At 43.9% G+C, this 18249-nt stretch overlaps 8 protein-coding genes across 8 annotated transcripts; 4 read left to right on the plus strand and 4 right to left on the minus strand.

Moving 5' to 3' along the window:
- Positions 1-751: 751 nt before the first annotated feature.
- PHALS_01277 (uncharacterized protein) lies at positions 752-1029 on the minus strand (the record flags this gene model as incomplete). Its single annotated transcript, XM_024731112.1, has 2 exons — positions 752-777; positions 846-1029. The coding sequence occupies 2 exons, from the start codon at positions 1027-1029 to the stop codon at positions 752-754; spliced, it is 210 nt and encodes a 69-aa protein (XP_024581323.1).
- Positions 1030-4591: 3562 nt separating this feature from the next.
- Positions 4592-5548, plus strand: PHALS_01278 (uncharacterized protein; the record flags this gene model as incomplete). Its single annotated transcript, XM_024731114.1, has 1 exon — positions 4592-5548. The coding sequence occupies one exon, from the start codon at positions 4592-4594 to the stop codon at positions 5546-5548; it is 957 nt and encodes a 318-aa protein (XP_024581324.1).
- An 800-nt stretch (positions 5549-6348) lies between these two features.
- On the minus strand, positions 6349-6870 carry PHALS_01279 (uncharacterized protein; the record flags this gene model as incomplete). The annotated part of the gene is made up of 2 exons (XM_024731115.1): positions 6349-6764; positions 6840-6870. The coding sequence occupies 2 exons, from the start codon at positions 6868-6870 to the stop codon at positions 6349-6351; spliced, it is 447 nt and encodes a 148-aa protein (XP_024581325.1).
- An 87-nt stretch (positions 6871-6957) lies between these two features.
- PHALS_01280 (dcn1-like protein) lies at positions 6958-8594 on the plus strand (the record flags this gene model as incomplete). The annotated part of the gene is made up of 7 exons (XM_024731116.1): positions 6958-6969; positions 7243-7353; positions 7421-7487; positions 7541-7692; positions 7748-7826; positions 7890-8149; positions 8217-8594. The coding sequence occupies 7 exons, from the start codon at positions 6958-6960 to the stop codon at positions 8592-8594; spliced, it is 1059 nt and encodes a 352-aa protein (XP_024581326.1).
- Positions 8595-8805: 211 nt separating this feature from the next.
- PHALS_01281 (hypothetical protein F442_01271) lies at positions 8806-11847 on the minus strand (the record flags this gene model as incomplete). The annotated part of the gene is made up of 5 exons (XM_024731117.1): positions 8806-10876; positions 10949-11006; positions 11060-11305; positions 11367-11694; positions 11767-11847. The coding sequence occupies 5 exons, from the start codon at positions 11845-11847 to the stop codon at positions 8806-8808; spliced, it is 2784 nt and encodes a 927-aa protein (XP_024581327.1).
- A 141-nt stretch (positions 11848-11988) lies between these two features.
- PHALS_01282 (uncharacterized protein) lies at positions 11989-13347 on the plus strand (the record flags this gene model as incomplete). Its single annotated transcript, XM_024731118.1, has 1 exon — positions 11989-13347. The coding sequence occupies one exon, from the start codon at positions 11989-11991 to the stop codon at positions 13345-13347; it is 1359 nt and encodes a 452-aa protein (XP_024581328.1).
- Positions 13348-13424: 77 nt separating this feature from the next.
- PHALS_01283 (uncharacterized protein) lies at positions 13425-14645 on the minus strand (the record flags this gene model as incomplete). Its single annotated transcript, XM_024731119.1, has 1 exon — positions 13425-14645. The coding sequence occupies one exon, from the start codon at positions 14643-14645 to the stop codon at positions 13425-13427; it is 1221 nt and encodes a 406-aa protein (XP_024581329.1).
- A 568-nt stretch (positions 14646-15213) lies between these two features.
- On the plus strand, positions 15214-17693 carry PHALS_01284 (serine threonine-protein phosphatase 2b catalytic; the record flags this gene model as incomplete). Its single annotated transcript, XM_024731120.1, has 11 exons — positions 15214-15268; positions 15334-15354; positions 15422-15484; positions 15565-15734; positions 15789-15867; positions 15926-16206; positions 16273-16497; positions 16564-16843; positions 16908-17086; positions 17151-17265; positions 17329-17693. 11 exons carry the CDS (start codon positions 15214-15216, stop codon positions 17691-17693), a joined length of 1833 nt encoding a protein of 610 aa, XP_024581330.1.
- Positions 17694-18249: the final 556 nt, after the last annotated feature.

Here is an 18249-nt window from a genome sequence, read left to right on the forward strand (position 1 = left end):
CACATTATTTTGACACCAGCAACGTTTTTGGAAAACGCAGACGGTCTCGGGTGCGAGGGGTACCCGCTGAGAAAGTTTCCGTAAAGATGATAGGTAGCCCGTGCCAACCCTGGAAGAGAGGGCTCGACGCCATCTCGCTTATCTTGGCAAATGGATGATTACTACTAATGAACTTAATTTTCCCGGTTAGGTGATTGGTACACCCGCGACATCTGTCGCCCCATTTTGTGAACGCCTGTTTATGAAGGTATTGCACGTCAGTGTCCATTCTCGCGCAAAACATCCTAGCTTGAAGACCGCAATCGCGCCTCGTTGTCGCTTATTAATAGCATGGTCAAATCTATGACCAGATCCACTCCCCTCATTCGGAAGGAGGAAATTTCCCCCATCCCAACCCTCAAGGACTAGGACACTCAGCACCTTGTCGTTACGAAAAGATTCTACTGCGCTTCCGCCGACACCCGCATGGGAATCCCGCGATTTCTTATTAGCGCATTATAAATCTAGTAAGTACTTCTAAGCAAACTATTACGGCCTTAGACTCATTGACCGCCGGCTACCTGATTCAGTCGGGACCAACCATTGCCGGAAGCTTTTCCAGCAAGGTCTACCAAGCTCAAAGGGGTTGTCCCGCACTATGAACAAAAGAAACTTCAAATTTATTCAGCACCCCCTTTATCAAACGCTAAGAGGTTGAGAAAGTGAGGTCGAAATCCGAGCGGAAATGAAAGTCTTTACTGTATGTGGATGTCTAGCAAAGGTTTGTGTCAAGTATTTCTAGCACAATATATATATTAAGACTTTATTTCGTTTATCATCAAATAGTCTGATGAAAACCCGGGTACTCTGCCACAAAATTGCTCCATTTTCAGCGTGGCGTATAGATCGTTTCGAAAAACTTGCTGATAATTGCCAGACAAAATTTAGTAAATTTGCCTCGTGCGGGAGACCTCGCTCCATTATCGCGGTCTTTCGGCGCATGGAAACCCCTACACCGCGAGTCACGCAAGAAAAGGAATATCCAGACATCTTGTTACTATTTGAGCTATCGCGTCCACCTATAATAAAATTGTACAAACTTAATATTATGATATTACGCGTCATATGCAAGATATACAATGCTTAGGCTAAAACCAAAATATACAAAGGCATCACGCCAATACCGAGGGCAGGCAAGCACACAAAAATATATGGTAGAGTGAAAGGTTATGTCACGCAATCGATTAACCTACACAAGCCGTATGTGTGGCCTCTAAGATCAATTTGCGGTCGGGAACATCGTAACGTCCATGATCGTAGCAAAAATAAGTATATTTTAGTCTAGATATCTCGAGTCAAACGCAAACACATCTAGTGTCTAGAGTGAGCTTACTAAAGCCATGCCACAATCCCGCGCTTGCGAGCCATTCGAGCATGAATTTCTCTGCGGCAGACAATGCAATGTGTCTAACATTCCCTGTAGCTGAGCTGCTCTTTGCTTCAAAGCAAATATTGCGGTCCCGAATCGCTATAGTTACCTCAAATAGGACAGTGCAATGGCGAAGCTCCAAGAGCGAAGCCTAAATCAAACTCATCTTAGCATTTTTCATATCTCATGACTCTCGGATAGGGTCAACACGCCACAAAAACTGATAGTGCTCATGGGAGCCAGCTGCGGGAGGGTGGACCTTTGCTGGCACTGCTTGATCATCAAGGAGCGGGTCACTCTCACATTAAACATTTGACGAACCGGTGGGCTCACTAAGGTTTTGGTTAGCACTTGGTGATGTGAAAGGTTTTTTGTCTAACTCCTTGTAGTTTCAATCTCCACTTCTGCATGATTGTCCTGGCGTCGTGGCCGCTTACGACAAACTGCACATGACCTCCAATTTTTCCATAGAAGAGGCAGGGTCGCCCGCAAAGCGTGTTTTCAACTAATGGGAGATGTGTCGCCTTTCGGCATATGAGGGACCTTGATTGGTATATGCCAAAGCTGCCTTATGGAGAAAAGCAGTGCTTTAAACAGTAGAAACTTGTGGTGATAAATTATCGCATTGTTTTCCGCATCGTGCTTTATACATTGCAGACCTAAGCATGTAACAAAGGGTGTCTTCTTTGCTGAAACTACCTTTAGAAGCATTAGGACAGGAAAGGTGGTATGTTTTTGTTTATCCAAGTGCATGCAGTGTACTTTAGCGATACGTACACCAGGTTTGACTACCCACGGTGCATCACTCTCGAAGACCACAGATTTCTCCAACTGCGGTTGCTTTACGGCGGGCTTACGAGCATTCGTTTAGCTCTTGATTTGAGTGAAAGGCTTTTAATATAGGCGTGATAGGCTCCGCGCCAGCGCTTCGAGGAAGCGTATACGATTCCAAACCGTCACAACGACGGCGAAAATCGGCATGATCTCTGCGTTTGCATTAGAGCAAGAAGGCTCCCTAGAGCAAGATCCAGCTCGCTAGTGACCAGCTGGACATCATCGTCGGTTTTACGGCGCGGACTTTTGCTGATGAAATTAGGCATGGAGTCTGAGACTCGTGCAGCAGTGTGGGTGGTCGGTGTGAGCGCCTACTCGTTAAAAGTGGGAGAATGTTTGGTCAGGAAACGAAATGTCACCACGACCATTCTAATTGCAAAAGACCCCGGTACCCTTCTCGAAAGGGATCAATTAGCGTTTGAAATTGATGCACAAGACTGCAATGGAGCATTTTTATAATATATGAATGTGGCTGTCCGTTTTAAACACACCTTCGACGTGCATTGCGGGGACAAATAACATAGGTATTACATTTCGACAGATCCACGTGCACCTATGACATCATTGGTTGATGTAACGACGTTTGTACTTATCAGTGCAGAATATTGTTCTCATGTCCTGAACGAAACAGAGTAATTGTTATTCATGTGCAAGTGATGGTGACTGCTTGAGAATCTACATTGGTGATAAGATCAACGTGTCTTTATCATTCAGAGCGCGTGGTGCAAGCTAGTCAGTCACATAAGGGGAACTGTCCACGAAGACTTTTCGTTCAATTTTCTCAAGGATTCAACCACAATTATTTCAAGATTTTATATTTCAAGCTCGAGTTTGTAAAGATTCTCCTTGGTTTTTCATCGTTGTACCCAAGATTTAACATGTCAGTTTCACAGATTACACCACTGCCTTTGTAGGTTATATACATATAACCACTTGTAACTTTGGTGGTGTTATTTGCTTAGACTTACAAACCAGAATCTGTCTTTGATTTAGTTGCAATTTTCTAGCAGTCTGATCAAGTCTTTCTTGGAGCGCACGCATGCATGCCGTGTTTGGAATGTTTCGGATTGCCTGTCGCAAGTGCAAGTACGCTATGGGAAGCTGGCAAAATAAACTGCAGAGAATCCAGGTGCAATGGCAACTTGTGGATCCGTCGTTATATTCAAAGTATCTTGAAAGACAAAATTAGCAAAAAAATGGTACTTAGCTAGGCGAGTGGTCTAAGGGGGCGGACTTAAGATCCACTAGACATGCTGCGTGGGTTCAAACCCTACAGATACCTAAACAATACAGTATTATATACGATGTGTTGGTGTCATAAGAAATGGTATACAACAATTGACTGCCTCATGTTGCGGACTTTCGCGCTCTGTCGGAGCCGTTCCTAGTTGTCGAGCAGACGACGGTCTAACAGGGTAAGCACCAAATCTTGTGTACTCTTTCCTTCGACATTTGGTGCTATTGCATTTTATACCATACGTCAAGTGTACGAAAAAACACAATCCGCTTTGGTGTGATTGTAATTGCTTATAAGCTCTGAAGGTGATAGAGCTTCGAAAAGTTTGCGGCATATGTGGGCTTCTAGCCCACGTCATAAGATAATAGAGCGTAAATATATTATCAGTCAATGTAGCACTAATCCGTAGTATATGTGCTCTAGAAATCGCAGAGTTAATTAAATTATGTCTGGGTATGCTCTCACTAGGAGCGCGCAAACTCAAACTCCGTGTGTTTGCTAAAACGGACTCTTAGATTTAAAGTTTCCTCAGCGCAAAGCTCATGCGCACGGCAACCCCATTTTTCGTTTCAGAGCTCCATCATCTGCATAGATACATATACTTAGGTAGTTATGTGCTCGCGCACGGCAACCCCATTGCTCCGCATATACTATGGACCAGAGTTCCATGAGCTTCATATTACAGTTACTTCAATACTTATGAATATTCACAAACACATATAAATTTTGTACAATTGTGTAATGTTGTTTATAACGATACAATTGTACCAAACTTTTGAGGAATGAATACTCAGTTTACAGTACACACCATGTGTGTCCGCCCACACGACGTGGCAGTGAGATGGCGTAGGTAATGGGAGCTGCATGTGGTGCACTCGCGCCCAAGTTGTAGCTGCTGATTCGCTCTAGGATTTGGCATATAGTACCAATTTGAAGGGCAAAAGTGTTAATATTTACCTTTGTTTCATCTTTCATTGGTCAACAATCAACAAAAACGTAGAAGATAAATTGAGTCGGATCTTGTTTCTAGTATTCAACATTTCAATGCAATATTCAGTTATAATTTTGCAAAGACAATATAAAAAGGCATCTTGTCCAATTTTCTCGTATCAATGCCACACGCTCTGGGAATCCGCCGACAACGCGAAGACTCGTCCTCTTTAGAAATTGAGGAATTAGACTCGTATACCATGCGACAAAACTCGTACAATTACTTCCAGCGCCATCGATTTGGATCCGGGCCTTTGCGGACATCGACGTTCCGCTCGTCTTTGGGATGTGGTCCGCCTTCTAGAAAGAGACAGCGAACGTTGGCGGAACAGCTGGACGATCTTTGTCTAGAAGGCACAAATGATGAAGGGGTTAGCAGCTCTCTGGAAAAGAGGAGACGTGATTGGCGTCTAGCGAAGGACCAGGCGAGGGGCGGCACAAGATTTATTGAGCTAGAAGGTATGAACCAACAGGAAATTTCATCCATTGGCAATAGTAACAGTGACAGCGATGGGATGGATATCACTGAAGAGACGACAGGATTGAAAGCTTGCGGAGACGCAGTGAACGGCATAGAATTGAGCAGCATTTTGGCAACAGGAGTAGGAGACCGTCATAGAACAATGGAACGAATGTACCGTCATTATGTGACGGTAGCTGCTAATCCTACGTCCACAGAAAGGAATCTGCCACAAGGTAAAGAAATTGTGATTTTTAATCCACAAAAGCAAGTTAAGACGCTTTTGCCGGCGTATTTATCTATGACACCGCATGATTTTGAAAGATTATCGTTTGTCGAGAAACGCCAATGGAGTCGGTATATGAGAGAGCGTGAGCAATCTACGGTCGTGCAAAAGAATAAAATTTTAGCTGGAGAGCAAATTGAAGCCAAGCCGGTTGATCCTGATTTCGAGTCTAGAGCACCCACCTCTGAAGCGAGGATCAGGTGTTCGTATCCTGATAAGAGTGTGGAATTTGTCGAGGATGTGGAGATGATGGAGAATGACGTTTCGCTAAAATGTCCACACGCTGCGGGGGCTTTAACTCACACAAAATGGTTCATGGATAATGAAGTGTAACGTATAGCCACGTGATATTGGGGGCGTAGCAGTGATGATTGATATATAATAAATTAGTTGACACGATTGAAATACGGGCGAAAACAACCGAGTTGTGCTACATGTACCATTGAGACGTACAGACTAACCTGCGGTCAAGCGCGCAAGCTCTTGGACGAGGTGCTTGTCGTGTTTGTGAGTGTATCGATCCGTCGAACAACTAGATGTTTGTGACACTAACGCGATAGCCCTCAGGGCATGATCATGCGGCATGAGAAATCTGCTCCTCATGTCTGCCTTTGGTAAAATTTATCGACAGTCAAGATTACAATTACGATGTCCAAATCTCTCGCTTAATACGACGTATCGTCAACCTGCGTGCTCGAGTCTCTTATCACGATGGAGCGCAATAACGTTAGTTGCAACACAGGGAATGAAAGCTTAAGAAAACGGAAGTGTCGCCATCAAAAGATTTGCTCAGGTTTTAATCAATAGGATCATCCAGTCAAACGAACGTGCCCCAAAGTGTACATCCTACATACCAGACATGTCAGGAAATCTCGAGATATCGTTGATTCTGCCAGATGAATGTGTGTGAAGATCCAACTTGATCGACGTTACAGATTTAAGGCTCTACCCACTACGTATTAAAGGATTTTTGAAAAACTAAAATTGGTCTTTTACGCTATAATGTACCCTCCTAATATTGATCCAATTCGAATTTTATGTATTTACCCACGTTCTAGAACAAGCATGCTATCCTGCAAGTATCGTAATCGGAATCTACGCAAATGTAGATTTGTTACCGTCTCTCCTGTAGATTACAGCGATAGATACGGCGCGATCACGGCGATACCCAAAGCCACATAAACGGGAATGTTGCTGTGTCCAGTCCAACCGAACCATGAGCTCGCAGCTACAGCCTTCTTCGTCTTTTCCACCACTAAGCGATGATTGTGTTTGTGGTTGTCGTGCTCGTGCTTAATAATGTCATAACCTTCGTGCTTCTCAATGGCGCAGTGACCATCTGAAGCTGTCACGCGGTATCCGCCCGGGTAATGGATATATGGTACGAAAATCTCGGTTGGCTCGGAACCACCTGCATCTTCCGATGAATACTCGAACACAAAGGTGGATGAGTTCTGCATAAACTGAGAGACAGTGATAGATCCTTTCACTTTACGCGCATGAGGCTGCGTAGTCGTTGGATTTCTCAAGTCCAGTATAATCTCCTCGCCTGAAGGAGAGGTGAACACGTATTTTTTGTTAGTGGTCGTGGTCACCGTCTTTTTGGTCGTCTCACTGGTGCTACTGGGCTTTATAGGCATCGTCTTAGGGGTCATCTGTTCGAATCAGACGGCAATAATATTGCTTGTGTGGATTGAGGTGGATTGTGAAATACGTAGATCTCAAGAGATCTCGGGAGAAGTATGACTTTATTGGTTATATCATACAGGAAATTTACAAAATATTCGTTGAAACTTGAAGCTCTGGCTGTTGACGCTAAATGTGCGATACAGAATCTCAACAGTTTGCAATTACTACAAACATGTGATTTCGCAAACTGGTCAGGCCAAGGTTGGGCTCACTGCTAGCTGTCTAACGAGACCTTCGTTTCCATTGATGAATTGACGCTTTAAAGTAAAATATAAAACTACATTTTTTGAAGAAATGACAATAATTTTAATATTCCGAGATGTGCTCTATGTGTTTAGTACCAAAAGCTACCCACCAGCTACACTTTCGTGCCACCGTCGTTCTCGTCACTCCAATTACACGACCTGCTCTGGTATCTGCTCTGGTGCGCAATCTGCACCTCTTCAACAGTACATATCATCCCACTCTTTATATTCTGTTCTATTCGATTGTGCCTTATAAAGTCTGTACTTGCAGATTAGACAGACAATGGATCTTGCGAGCCTACGCGTCAAAGAGCTCGCAGATATCTGCCGCAAATTCGGTGCGTGGTAATCTAGTCAAGTGTAAGAGCGTATAACTCACATTTGCTAACAGGTCTCCGTACAAGTGGACGCAAAGCGGACCTAGTAGAGCGGATACAGGCCAACGCCACGTACCAAGCAGACGTGGCAGCATTGGCCAAATTGGGCATCAGCAAAGGGCATAAAGAGAGCCACAATGACAGAAAAAGAGGACCCAGCCATAATGTGAGTTACTGGAGATTATTTACAATCCAACAACTGCTAAGAAATCCTCGTGTAGTATGCCGACAGCAACAAGAAACCGAGATTCAAACAGGAAGACAACACAACAATCGATTTAATCTTTGCTCGTTTTCAAGGTTTCTTTCAGCTTATAATATAGATAAATAATTTGCGGACTCAATATGTTGTTACTGATGCAGACTTAGAAGTGGAGGAACCTACGATTACGGAAGAGGGTATTTTAGTCATGTGTGATGCATTAGGAATTGATGCACAAGATCCTGTTATGCTGGCGCTAAGTTGCGTAATGGAGGCAGCTACTATGGGTACCTACACGCAATCAGAATTTCGACGTGGGATGCACAGACTGCACTGCAATACAATTGAAGATTTGCGTGCTGTACTTCCAGCTCTGCGGAGCCAATTGCACGATCGTGCTGAGTTTTCTACTATTTATTCGGTAACATTGCAATAATGTATGGTACTGACATAATATTGAGTACTAAGTTGGTAGTGTGTCACTCCAGTTTACGTTTGGATTTTCAAAAGATCCAACACAAAAGAGCTTGGCACTTGATCTGGCGATAGGATTGTGGGATCTTCTACTTCCTGGGCACTTTTACTGGCGTCGACATTGGCTGCAATATGTTCGACAGCACGCGCGTAGTGTAGTGTCAAGAGATCTGTGGCTCCAGGTGCTCGACTTTGGCCACCAGATCAAGCCAGATATGAGCAATTACGACGAAAATGGAGCATGGCCTGTGCTACTGGACGACTTTGCTGTTGACATGCTACAAATTATTAAAACCAAAGGGCTTACGGTTGCGCAGAATGAAGAGGATACAATGTCTAGCCAAGACATCAACAAAATTGATGGTGGTGAGAACATGATCGTAGATGAGTGAGTAGATTTGCTTTGTCCATTTAATCTCAGAATTGATGAGTTTTCAAAATCGAGACCAACTTGCTGAAATTCGCTATCAATGTTGAGGAAAGCATTTTGAAAAATTCGTAATTTAAAAAATTACCATCGTGAATGTTGAACTAGAGATCTATCAAATTTAATTACATTACATTATACAGCACTCGCACGATTGCAAGGAATGTGTGATTCCTTTAACGACGCTTGCATAAAGTAAACACAGGCACAATTAACGCAATGGCGGCTATAGCGATGTACAGCGGGGCATAAGCTCCTCTCTGGTCGCCACGAATCGGTACTCGAGGCGAGACAAGGACGTGGTGCTTGTGTACTTTACTGTCGTGAGCATAAGTTATAATGTCGTAATTCTCGTGCTTCTCGATCGTACAGTGGCCATCGGAAGTGGTAACACGGTAGCCACCGGGATAATGTACATAAGGCACATAAATCTCCGTCGGCGCTGAGGATTCAACTTTTGTCGTTTCGTATTCGAGTATGTACTCTGCTTTTGACATAGTGAATGCTGACTTAAGAGGTAGTCCGGATATCTTGCGAGCATGAGGGCGTGCAAACCCTTTCAAACCGCGAGCAGAATCGTCAAGACGTCGTGTATGGCCACCTGCAAGCCGAATGGCCAGCATTTCTGAATCAGGACTGCTGATACTCAAATCTTCGAGGTTCCACAAGTCACCGAACTCGTGTGAATTATCTGTAGTGTAGTTCCACAAAGCGTACGACAGAAGCTGCGACTCAAGATTAGATATTGTATTGTCCATAGCGTCAACCTGCACCGAAAAGTCGCCACTGATGTACGCACGAGCATCGCACAAATTGTACGGAATGCCAGTCTCTCCAATAAGCGTAGGGGCATTTTCCATTTTGGTTCGACCAAAACTAGCAACATGGGCCAATTGGCGGTGATGTACCCTGCGCACGGCCTCGTTGCCAAACGCAGGTATACCAATCTGATAGTCTACCGTGAAATATGAGCGCCATGTCAGAGTGAGCAGCGTTACAGCGTCATACCAATGCATAGCATTCACAGCATTCGGAATGTCGTCACTCAAAATCTTAGGGAATTCTACATCAGACGAATCCACGGGTGGCATTTCCACAAATATCATGGCTTTTGGGAATATAAGCTGCATTTCTAAAGCAAACTTTCTTGCAAATGGCAGAAAAAAATCCCTACCAAAGTCAGCATTGCTAAAGTAATCAGGCTGTAAAACCTCTGGTTTGCCTTCAGCATCGAGTCCCCATACCCCTGCGTTTTTCCACACACACTCAAATCCGTCTTTCCATGCACGCAGTCCATGTGGATCGACCGTGTCGACTCTTGACGGTTTGCCACGTATCAAAGTCCAGACGCTTGAATTCCAAAAACCTACGTCTTGCGCAATTCCCTCACCCAAAGCCATACCCTGTAACGCGGTGGGTGCGTATCCATTTTGAAACAATCCTACAGGTTTTTCCAGGTCCGTGACCCCAATAAACCCACACGATGGTTCGTTCATAGTGCCAAATCCTACGATATTCGTCAATCCTTTTAAAGCTTGAGCCAAAGCCGCCATCGAACTCAAGTAATGCGACTGTAAATACTCCTGGATCTGTACACCATCTACAAAACACTTTGGTGCATATTTTCTACCCGCCCAGAACAACGTAAACATAGTTGCACACGCTAATTTTCCATAATTGGTCGGCCAAATCATTTTTGGGAATTGAGAGGCTGGAAGTCCACATGTCTCGAGACAAAGTGCTGCCTTGGTTACTTCAAAGTTGCGTGGCTCAAAGCCGATGCATTCAAGCGTCCACATTGGAGCTCCATCACCACCTGTCCAACGAGACCAAACATCTTGGTGAGGATCTATGTACACTAGCATGTTGTAATCGGCTGCCTTCTCAATCACAGCACGAAGGTATTGCAGATATTCATGATCGATCTGGCCCGGTCCAGCATGTTCAATGGCCTCCCACGTTACGACAAAGCGCAAGAGCGTAAACCCCCAACGCTGCAAGCGGGACAAGTGCAAATCAGCTTCTTTCAAGGGGAATGGACGACCAACAAATGACACATGTGTGGCGCCATCAAAGAAGTCACTCATGTTCTGATCATCTGTGTGTCCGTAACCATACGGTAACTTGGACGACCCGCCGAGGTTCACACCACGCAACAATGCAATGCGACCGAACTGGTCTACAAAATGTCCGTCTACAATAGATATCGCGGTTTTTTCTTGAGTGTTCGTCATACAGGTATCGACACTATTTCAAAAGTGATGGGGGGGTAACATACAATAAAAATTCCAGGTCGAGCAAAAGAGAGGCTGAATTTACAAAAAACTTATAATAATAAGAGCTACAATGGCCAAAACGGGGGACATTTTAGAAGCATCTGTAATAAAGCAATTGTAAGCTAAAATTATTAAGAAATTTGTGGATACGTACGTGAGCAGAAGGGGGTGTCGACAAAGGCGTGTTGGTTATTCACGCAAGGACACAATTGGTTCAAGTCTTGGACACCTTTGGCTGAGCATTCGGTCTGGGCTTCATTTACGGCAATTACACTGGCTGGAGTCCCAAGTTGCAAGTATTGCCGATAACTTTGGAAGCAACAACCAAGCTCGGATACAATATCATCGCAGAGCGAGAAGGATACACCAGCTTTTTTAACCAACTCATCCAGCATGGGCACTATTGGGAGCATCAAAGTTGTAAGCTGTTGAATCTATGCTAGATTGTAGACGTTACGCACTGCAATATTTGCCGTCAGCATTGGCTTGACATGCGATTTGGTACGCCGCGGCTCGAAGTTGACCATTTGCTTTTTTGTCAGCATCGTCGCTATCGAAACAACTATTATCCAGCATGATTTTGTACTTGGCGTTCAAAGAGGCATAACAAGAATTGCCACAAAGCGACTTTTGATCGTCATCGCTTCGAGCCTTTGTCACATCAGCCTCGATCAACTGTTTGCAGTCGTTTGGAGCAAGTGTATTTCCTGTCACGCCTTCCCATTCCTGTTCTTGGTTGATCAAAAGCTTTTGAATTTCCTGGTGAATTTCCGCACATATTCTGAATTCCTGAATTGTATCATCACCAGATTGCATTAAAAATTACCGCAGAGGCGTACAAGGACATATAGAAATATGCACCGTGGTTGAGTTCAGGCTTTCCGTTAAGTACACTTCAGATATCCCGCTGCGTACACTACGTGAGGCGAGCAACTGCATCATAGTATGTACCTGCTTTTAGTGCCAATTATAAAAATATTTTGCTTGGACCGTTTCTTCAGTGACATTCTGTAAGGACGACGTAATTTCGTCATGGACACTTTGCACCATCAATCGTCATGTGCACGCACTACAACATCACGAATGGATCACAAGCAATCTGCTCGAAATCGACACAAACATGATACAGTCTGCCTATCGCTTTCGTACCCAATCCACGATTTTGATTCACCACAGGCGATATTTCGCTCACCTCGTGTACTCAAACAAGTTGCTGAAGCAGAGAAAAAGCACAAAGTTAAAAAGCCGATGACACCAGAAGAAGCTTTTGAGAAGCTGCAACGACTGATGCTCACTATGTCAAGTAATAAATGTACAAACGAAATTTTGGGTGGATTGAAGCATGCTTGTTGGCAGTCGTTTGCTTCGAAATCGGATGATTGCAATCAGCAATCACAAGTTCTCTACTCGCAGCTATTTCGTTGCACACAAGAAATGGTTCTTGATGAAGCTGCAGCATGTCAAAACTTGCGTAACCAAATTCAACAACTCACACAGCGCAACAATACACTACCAGAGAGAATAAAAGAGCGCCAAGTTGCGTTGATACGGGAAATGGAATCAACTGTGCTAGGCACGAAGTCGTTAGAGCCTAGAGATATCAGCACGGACAAAGTTGATGCGAGTTCAAGTGCCATTTGCCATGATAAAGTCTCGATGCGACAAAGAATAGAGTTGCGTACTTGGGCATGTAACAATCTTCGCGCGACTATAGATGACCTGGAGCTACGTCACAACGATATAAAGCGGCAAGTCCATGACGCAAGTCTCGAGCTGAAAAAGGAAGAGCAAGTTAATCATGTAAAAATGAAACGACTCGAAGATTTGCGTAAAGTACCAATAACATCTTCATTGTCGTCTTTGTCTCGCGTTGGCTCAAGAAAGTGTACACAGCAGCAGCTTGCACGGTTCACGTTGGCATTAGCACGAAATCAATTATTGCAAGACACACTTAAAGAGCGTCAAGCCTTTGTTCAAGCTCGCACTGTAGCGATATTTGATGTGCGAAACCTTTTGCACGATTTGAATGACCAGAAAATGAAAGTAAATATTGAGTTTGAAGGTCTTCAAGATCAAGTTGCACACATCAAACGAGTATGCACACCTCGTCCGGACTGGAGAGAACTACGTGACGCCACGAGCGTTACGACTGCAGTAGATGAAGTTGATTTATTGGCACAAATGCGGTCGGGAGCCTTACGTGAGGAAGATCGGGATAACGAACAGCGAGTTTTGCGAGTCTTGTCGAGTAATTGGAGCACTGTGACAAAAGCAAGTGCTTTGGCTGCTGAACTTGCCACAATTCGATCACGTGATCATGCACCCGACACGATTTCGTCAGAAGAAACGAAGCTTAAGGTTTTGCAAAGTGAGATTGTGCGTTTGAGGCAACAATTAGAAGCAATCAAGGGGCAATCTGACAAAAATTGCACTAAGGATTAAATTACTGCATAAATTACGATCAAAGGAGAGTAAAAATTCTTCCACAATGAAGCTACAAGTTGACGAATTGCAAACACTTATGGAAAATTCAGCGTCGGACTGTTTGTCACCTGAGGAAGTGGCAACATGTCGTCCCAGTTAAACACATTAGGATCAATGCCCATAGCTAATTCGTTGGAAAAATCAGTCTCGGACCAATGAGAATAGTCGTAGAGGGATTTGGGCTCTTCGCTTGTGGACCAGCAACTTGGTGCACCAAAGTCAATTAGCAATTTTGACGACTGTCGCGTCATGGACAATGCATTAGCTGCAGGATCTTGGTCACTCATGTGCACGGATACTTGCACTTGATCTTCACACAACGTGTAGCACACTTCTCCTGGATTGTCACTATTAGTGTCGGTCCAATGAGCGTCAGTATGACTTAGATCCAGCCAATCCTCCATACTCCCGATTTCATCACAGTATGCAGCCGGAAGCATCATCACTTTGTAGCCAGAATTTGATTCAGGAACGGGTGCGGATTTCTCTGAAATAATTTCGGCTGGTTCCAGCATCGTAATGAATGCATTGGTCTGCACACTATCTTGCTCTTGCGTCTCTGGCTGTGGTTGAGCTGTAGCCAAGTTTTGGACTTTTTGCGTCGTGACATCTTCCATTTGCGCTGTGAGTGTGTTGAATGACTCAATGCGCCGCTTTTTGGTGCTTTGAAGAATTGACCTTCTGACCAATTTAGGTGTAGGTACAAGTGCTACGACCTTATTGAACCACTCTTGGAAGCTTGAGTCACACATTTCGACGGTCGAGTTACGTCGAGCGTACTCATCTTTGGCCCACGCTTGTAAAAATGCATCTCGTAGCGTCCTGACCTCGCGACAAAGCGTTTCGTATTGCTGTTCTGTCATTTGAGTCACTTGTGGCATGTATTTGATCTTACCCATGAAATTGTGTCCATGCATTTGCTTCTTTGAGATGCGCATGGGACAACAGTTAAGCATTACTGCTAGGAAGGACCGAAGGGACGTCTTAGGCTCCATGTCTGCCAATATTCCGGATTTGAAGAGCCAAATAAGCTTGGCCAGATACGCGTCTTCTGCGGTACTCCACTTGCCAGAGCGAACGGGTACGTTTCGGTCACGTGCACTCTGCAAGAAGGTTAAGACACGGTCAGTGGGTTTGTCCTGACTTGGAGAGAGGCTTGGAGGGCTCACGACACGGGTACATGGCGAGCTAAAGCTCAACGATCGCTTGGCACTGGAACTTCGCGTGCGGTATTGATTATCGCCGCGTGCGGACATTATACTACGAGTGCGAATTCAATAGTGACGGATGGAGCGCGGACTGACGAAAAGGGAAATTAATGGACCTGTCGCTTTCAGAGTCGCGAGCCCAGATAGACAGTTTAGATGGTTTGAGCCAAATGTCGGCCGATTGGGGATGTATCCAGTCAATAAGGACGCAAGTGAGAAAGGGGAATGTGTGGCGTGCGGAGATAGGTAGACGAAGGTCAGGCTGTGATCCGACTGCATGCTGTGCAAGAACGAACGGTTTCGACCACTTCAACATATGATACGCATGATTTGCAAATAGATAACCCAAAATTGGTTGATTCGTTCATAATCAAATTTGCCTGAAATACTGAAAAATATCTAAGGCATTATCTGTGTTTGTGGAACGTGGTTCCGCAGAATGTGGATCAGGCGTAAGGATACTGTTTTTATTCAAAATATATTAAGCAAAAGAGTCATTCCCGACGCAAATTGTATGGCTATCTAGAATTAGTCCACTTCATTGACGAAATTCATTGTTGTAATACCTCCATGGACAGCAGCACCCAAACCATTGTGTGACACGTTTCCCTTTACAATGGTTTGGAGGTACGGAATGCACGCTAAAGTGCTTACGCCCTTTCGCAAAATTGGTACTTTTCGCATCTAGCGGTACAAAAGACCTTGCTTGATAAACGTAAACATGTTGCGATCCAAGGTGCTTTTAACGCTCGAAGAGGTACGCAAAGCGTTTGAGCAGCAGACTTTGCTGGCTGTTAGCGACACACTAGACGTAATACATGAAGCGCAATCGCTGATGGATGTGGAAACGAACGTTGTGACTGTGCCCCAACGAGCAACGACTTACGGTACAATACCATATTATCTTTTGTGACAAAGGATACACTGATGGCTTGAACTTAATTAATTACGTTTCATGATGCTTTAGTATTCGGAGACATTCACGGCCAGTTTTACGACCTTATGCAATTAATGGACGATGTTGATGTTACCACGTTAGCAAAACGTGATGTCCAGCTGGTTTTCCTCGGTGATTATGTGGACCGCGGCGCATTTTCATGTGAAGTCATTTTATATCTGCTCTTGCTGAAACTTCGTGTAAGAAATGTGAATTCACCGAGAAGAATGTTTATAACAAGTTTCGTATCTTAGTTTTCTGACAAAGTAGTCTTGCTGCGTGGCAATCACGAATGTGAATCCATTTCCTCTTTCTACGGATTTCGCAACGAATGTATGTTCAGTAATCATAAAATCATGGCAATGCCATGTTCACGTTACCACATTGTTAGGTCGAGTCAAGTACGGCATCTCCGCGTACTATCACTTTTTGTCTTGTTTCCAGTCAATGCCCATTGCTGCCTTGTTATCGATGTCACGTGGTAAAGTCTTTTGTGTTCACGGTGGCCTATCACCTAAGCTGAAAACAATTGACGAAATTCAAGTCATTGATCGACGTCGAGAAATTCCGACGACTGGACTATTCTGTGATCTTTTGTGGGCAGATCCAGCGACTGTCAGTCAGAACGTTGACGAGAAAGTAGTCATTGAACCAATGTGGGAACCAAATCAGGTACGCTGACGTTACCAGTTTTACAAAATCCAATGTGCTGGCTGATTCCGTCTCATTTACTGATAGACTCGAGGGTGTTCCTACTACTTCAATGCTGCGGCAACATTTGAGTTTTTAACGTGTAATAATCTGTTGTCATTCATACGGGCACATGAATATGAAGATGAAGGTTACAAATTTCACTACAATGATGAGATGTACCAAACACTCGACACTCGAGGTAATAAATCCATGCCGCCGCTTATCACTGTCTTCTCGGCACCGAATTATTGTGATAGTTATGGAAACACGGTACGCCTTACTTTTACTATTTCCGTTTCTTGAACTATACTTCTACCTGCATTGTATTGTCGCTAGGCCGCATACTTACTCTTCAAGGACGAACCATGGTCGTGGGATATTCAGCAACTCGTCTCGGCTGGACATCCAGCACCACCGATTCCAAGTGCTGAACGAGGTTTGGACATGTGGCGATTATTTAATCAGACACTGCCTTTTCTTCCGGCAAGCAAGGAGTTTTTTGAAGAAGTTTTATGCTTGGCGGAGGGATTGAAAGTTCAGTCGGGTAAGCTTAATAAGCAAAGATATCGAAAGAATGATGGTGCAGTGGTGGGAGAGGAAAACGACAATCCAGCAGGTAATCAAGGTCACAATATCTACTTTGCCGAAAGGGGCTTGAAACTGAAGTAATACTTGAACAGATCGAAGACGGCGTTTGACAAGCGAAATGCACCCACAAGCACTTCGAAAAGTGCTGGATGATGAAGGAATAAAATGGAAATCGGTCAAGGAAAACTCAACAAGTGCAGCACCATCTCGAATCCATCGAAATCTAGCGATAACCAATATGGAAATCCCTGAAGTTGACGAGCGTTCAAATGTGGGTCTCTCTATAGAATGTTATGTCAGTTTAATGTTTTAGTGTGTTCACGTGATCGTGCTAGCTGCTTACTTTGCAAGAACTTGACACAGTGAAGTTAATGTTTTCGTTAATGGACACAGATGGCAGTCTACAATTAAACTCAAGAAAAGTGTCACAATTTATACTCAATATTTTAGGTACGTGTCTCGAGCCAATCCTTGGATATGGTGAGTAGCTTATCGAACCTGTTATATGTTTAGGCGAAAGAATTGATATGTCAGACGCAGATGCATACCTGAAAGCTCTGGATTACGACAAAAACGGCGTGGTGGACTTTGCAGATATCCTTTCCTGGGTGGCAGTGATAAAGGCGAATCACAATAATTGTGACTTCAACAGTAGTCTAGTAGGTTGGGCATCAGTGCAAAATGGTATACGGACATTGGCGCAGAAAGTTAAACTCGGCAACCTGCTGTTATGGTTGACGTGTGGATGTCTACTTTGGGACAGTTTTGCCCCAAAACAGCAAAAATTTATCAAGTCGTCTTCAGTCCGACTGCTTGGCTCAGCTTCTCTCGTGCTGTACGCGATAAATATTTTGTCTGGAAAACGCGAACATGTTTAGCTGTCGCTTCCATCTGTACAACAAGCCCAGATGTGCTGCCAATTTATTTGTGCTTGAGTAATTCGAGAAGAACTTTGCATTTCGTCTTCTTTGAAATCTTAGCTATTTCCAATTTTTTGTACAAACATCAAAGTCAGATACAATAATCTGAATGTGAAAATTGTGTAGGTCGAATTCTCTGTAATTAAATTTCTCATATAATGCATGAGAACAGTACTTCGCAATTTTTTGGGATTTAGCAGCAAATAATTTCCGTGTTTTGTATTTGGCATCTACCACTTTGCCAGAATAGCTATTCATGAAGACAATACCTTCATTTCTGTCAAATGATGTATGTATATTGAACAGGGAATGTCTGTCATACGGTTTAGAAAGTAATATTGTGATATTGACAGCGGAGAGACATTGACTTTAATGTAGTAACGACGAACTCAATTCTTGAAACATACTTAACGCTTGCTGATTGGAAAAAATAAAACTGTCTTTGCGGACATCCTTCCTGGGTACGGTTGAGTTAGCGTAGAAAGATAAATCTAGCAAAATGCTGTTATGGTTG

This window comes from Plasmopara halstedii (genome assembly GCF_900000015.1).
Source record: "Plasmopara halstedii genome assembly, contig: Scaffold_1343, whole genome shotgun sequence".
NCBI classification, from domain to species: Eukaryota; Oomycota; class Peronosporomycetes; order Peronosporales; family Peronosporaceae; genus Plasmopara; species Plasmopara halstedii.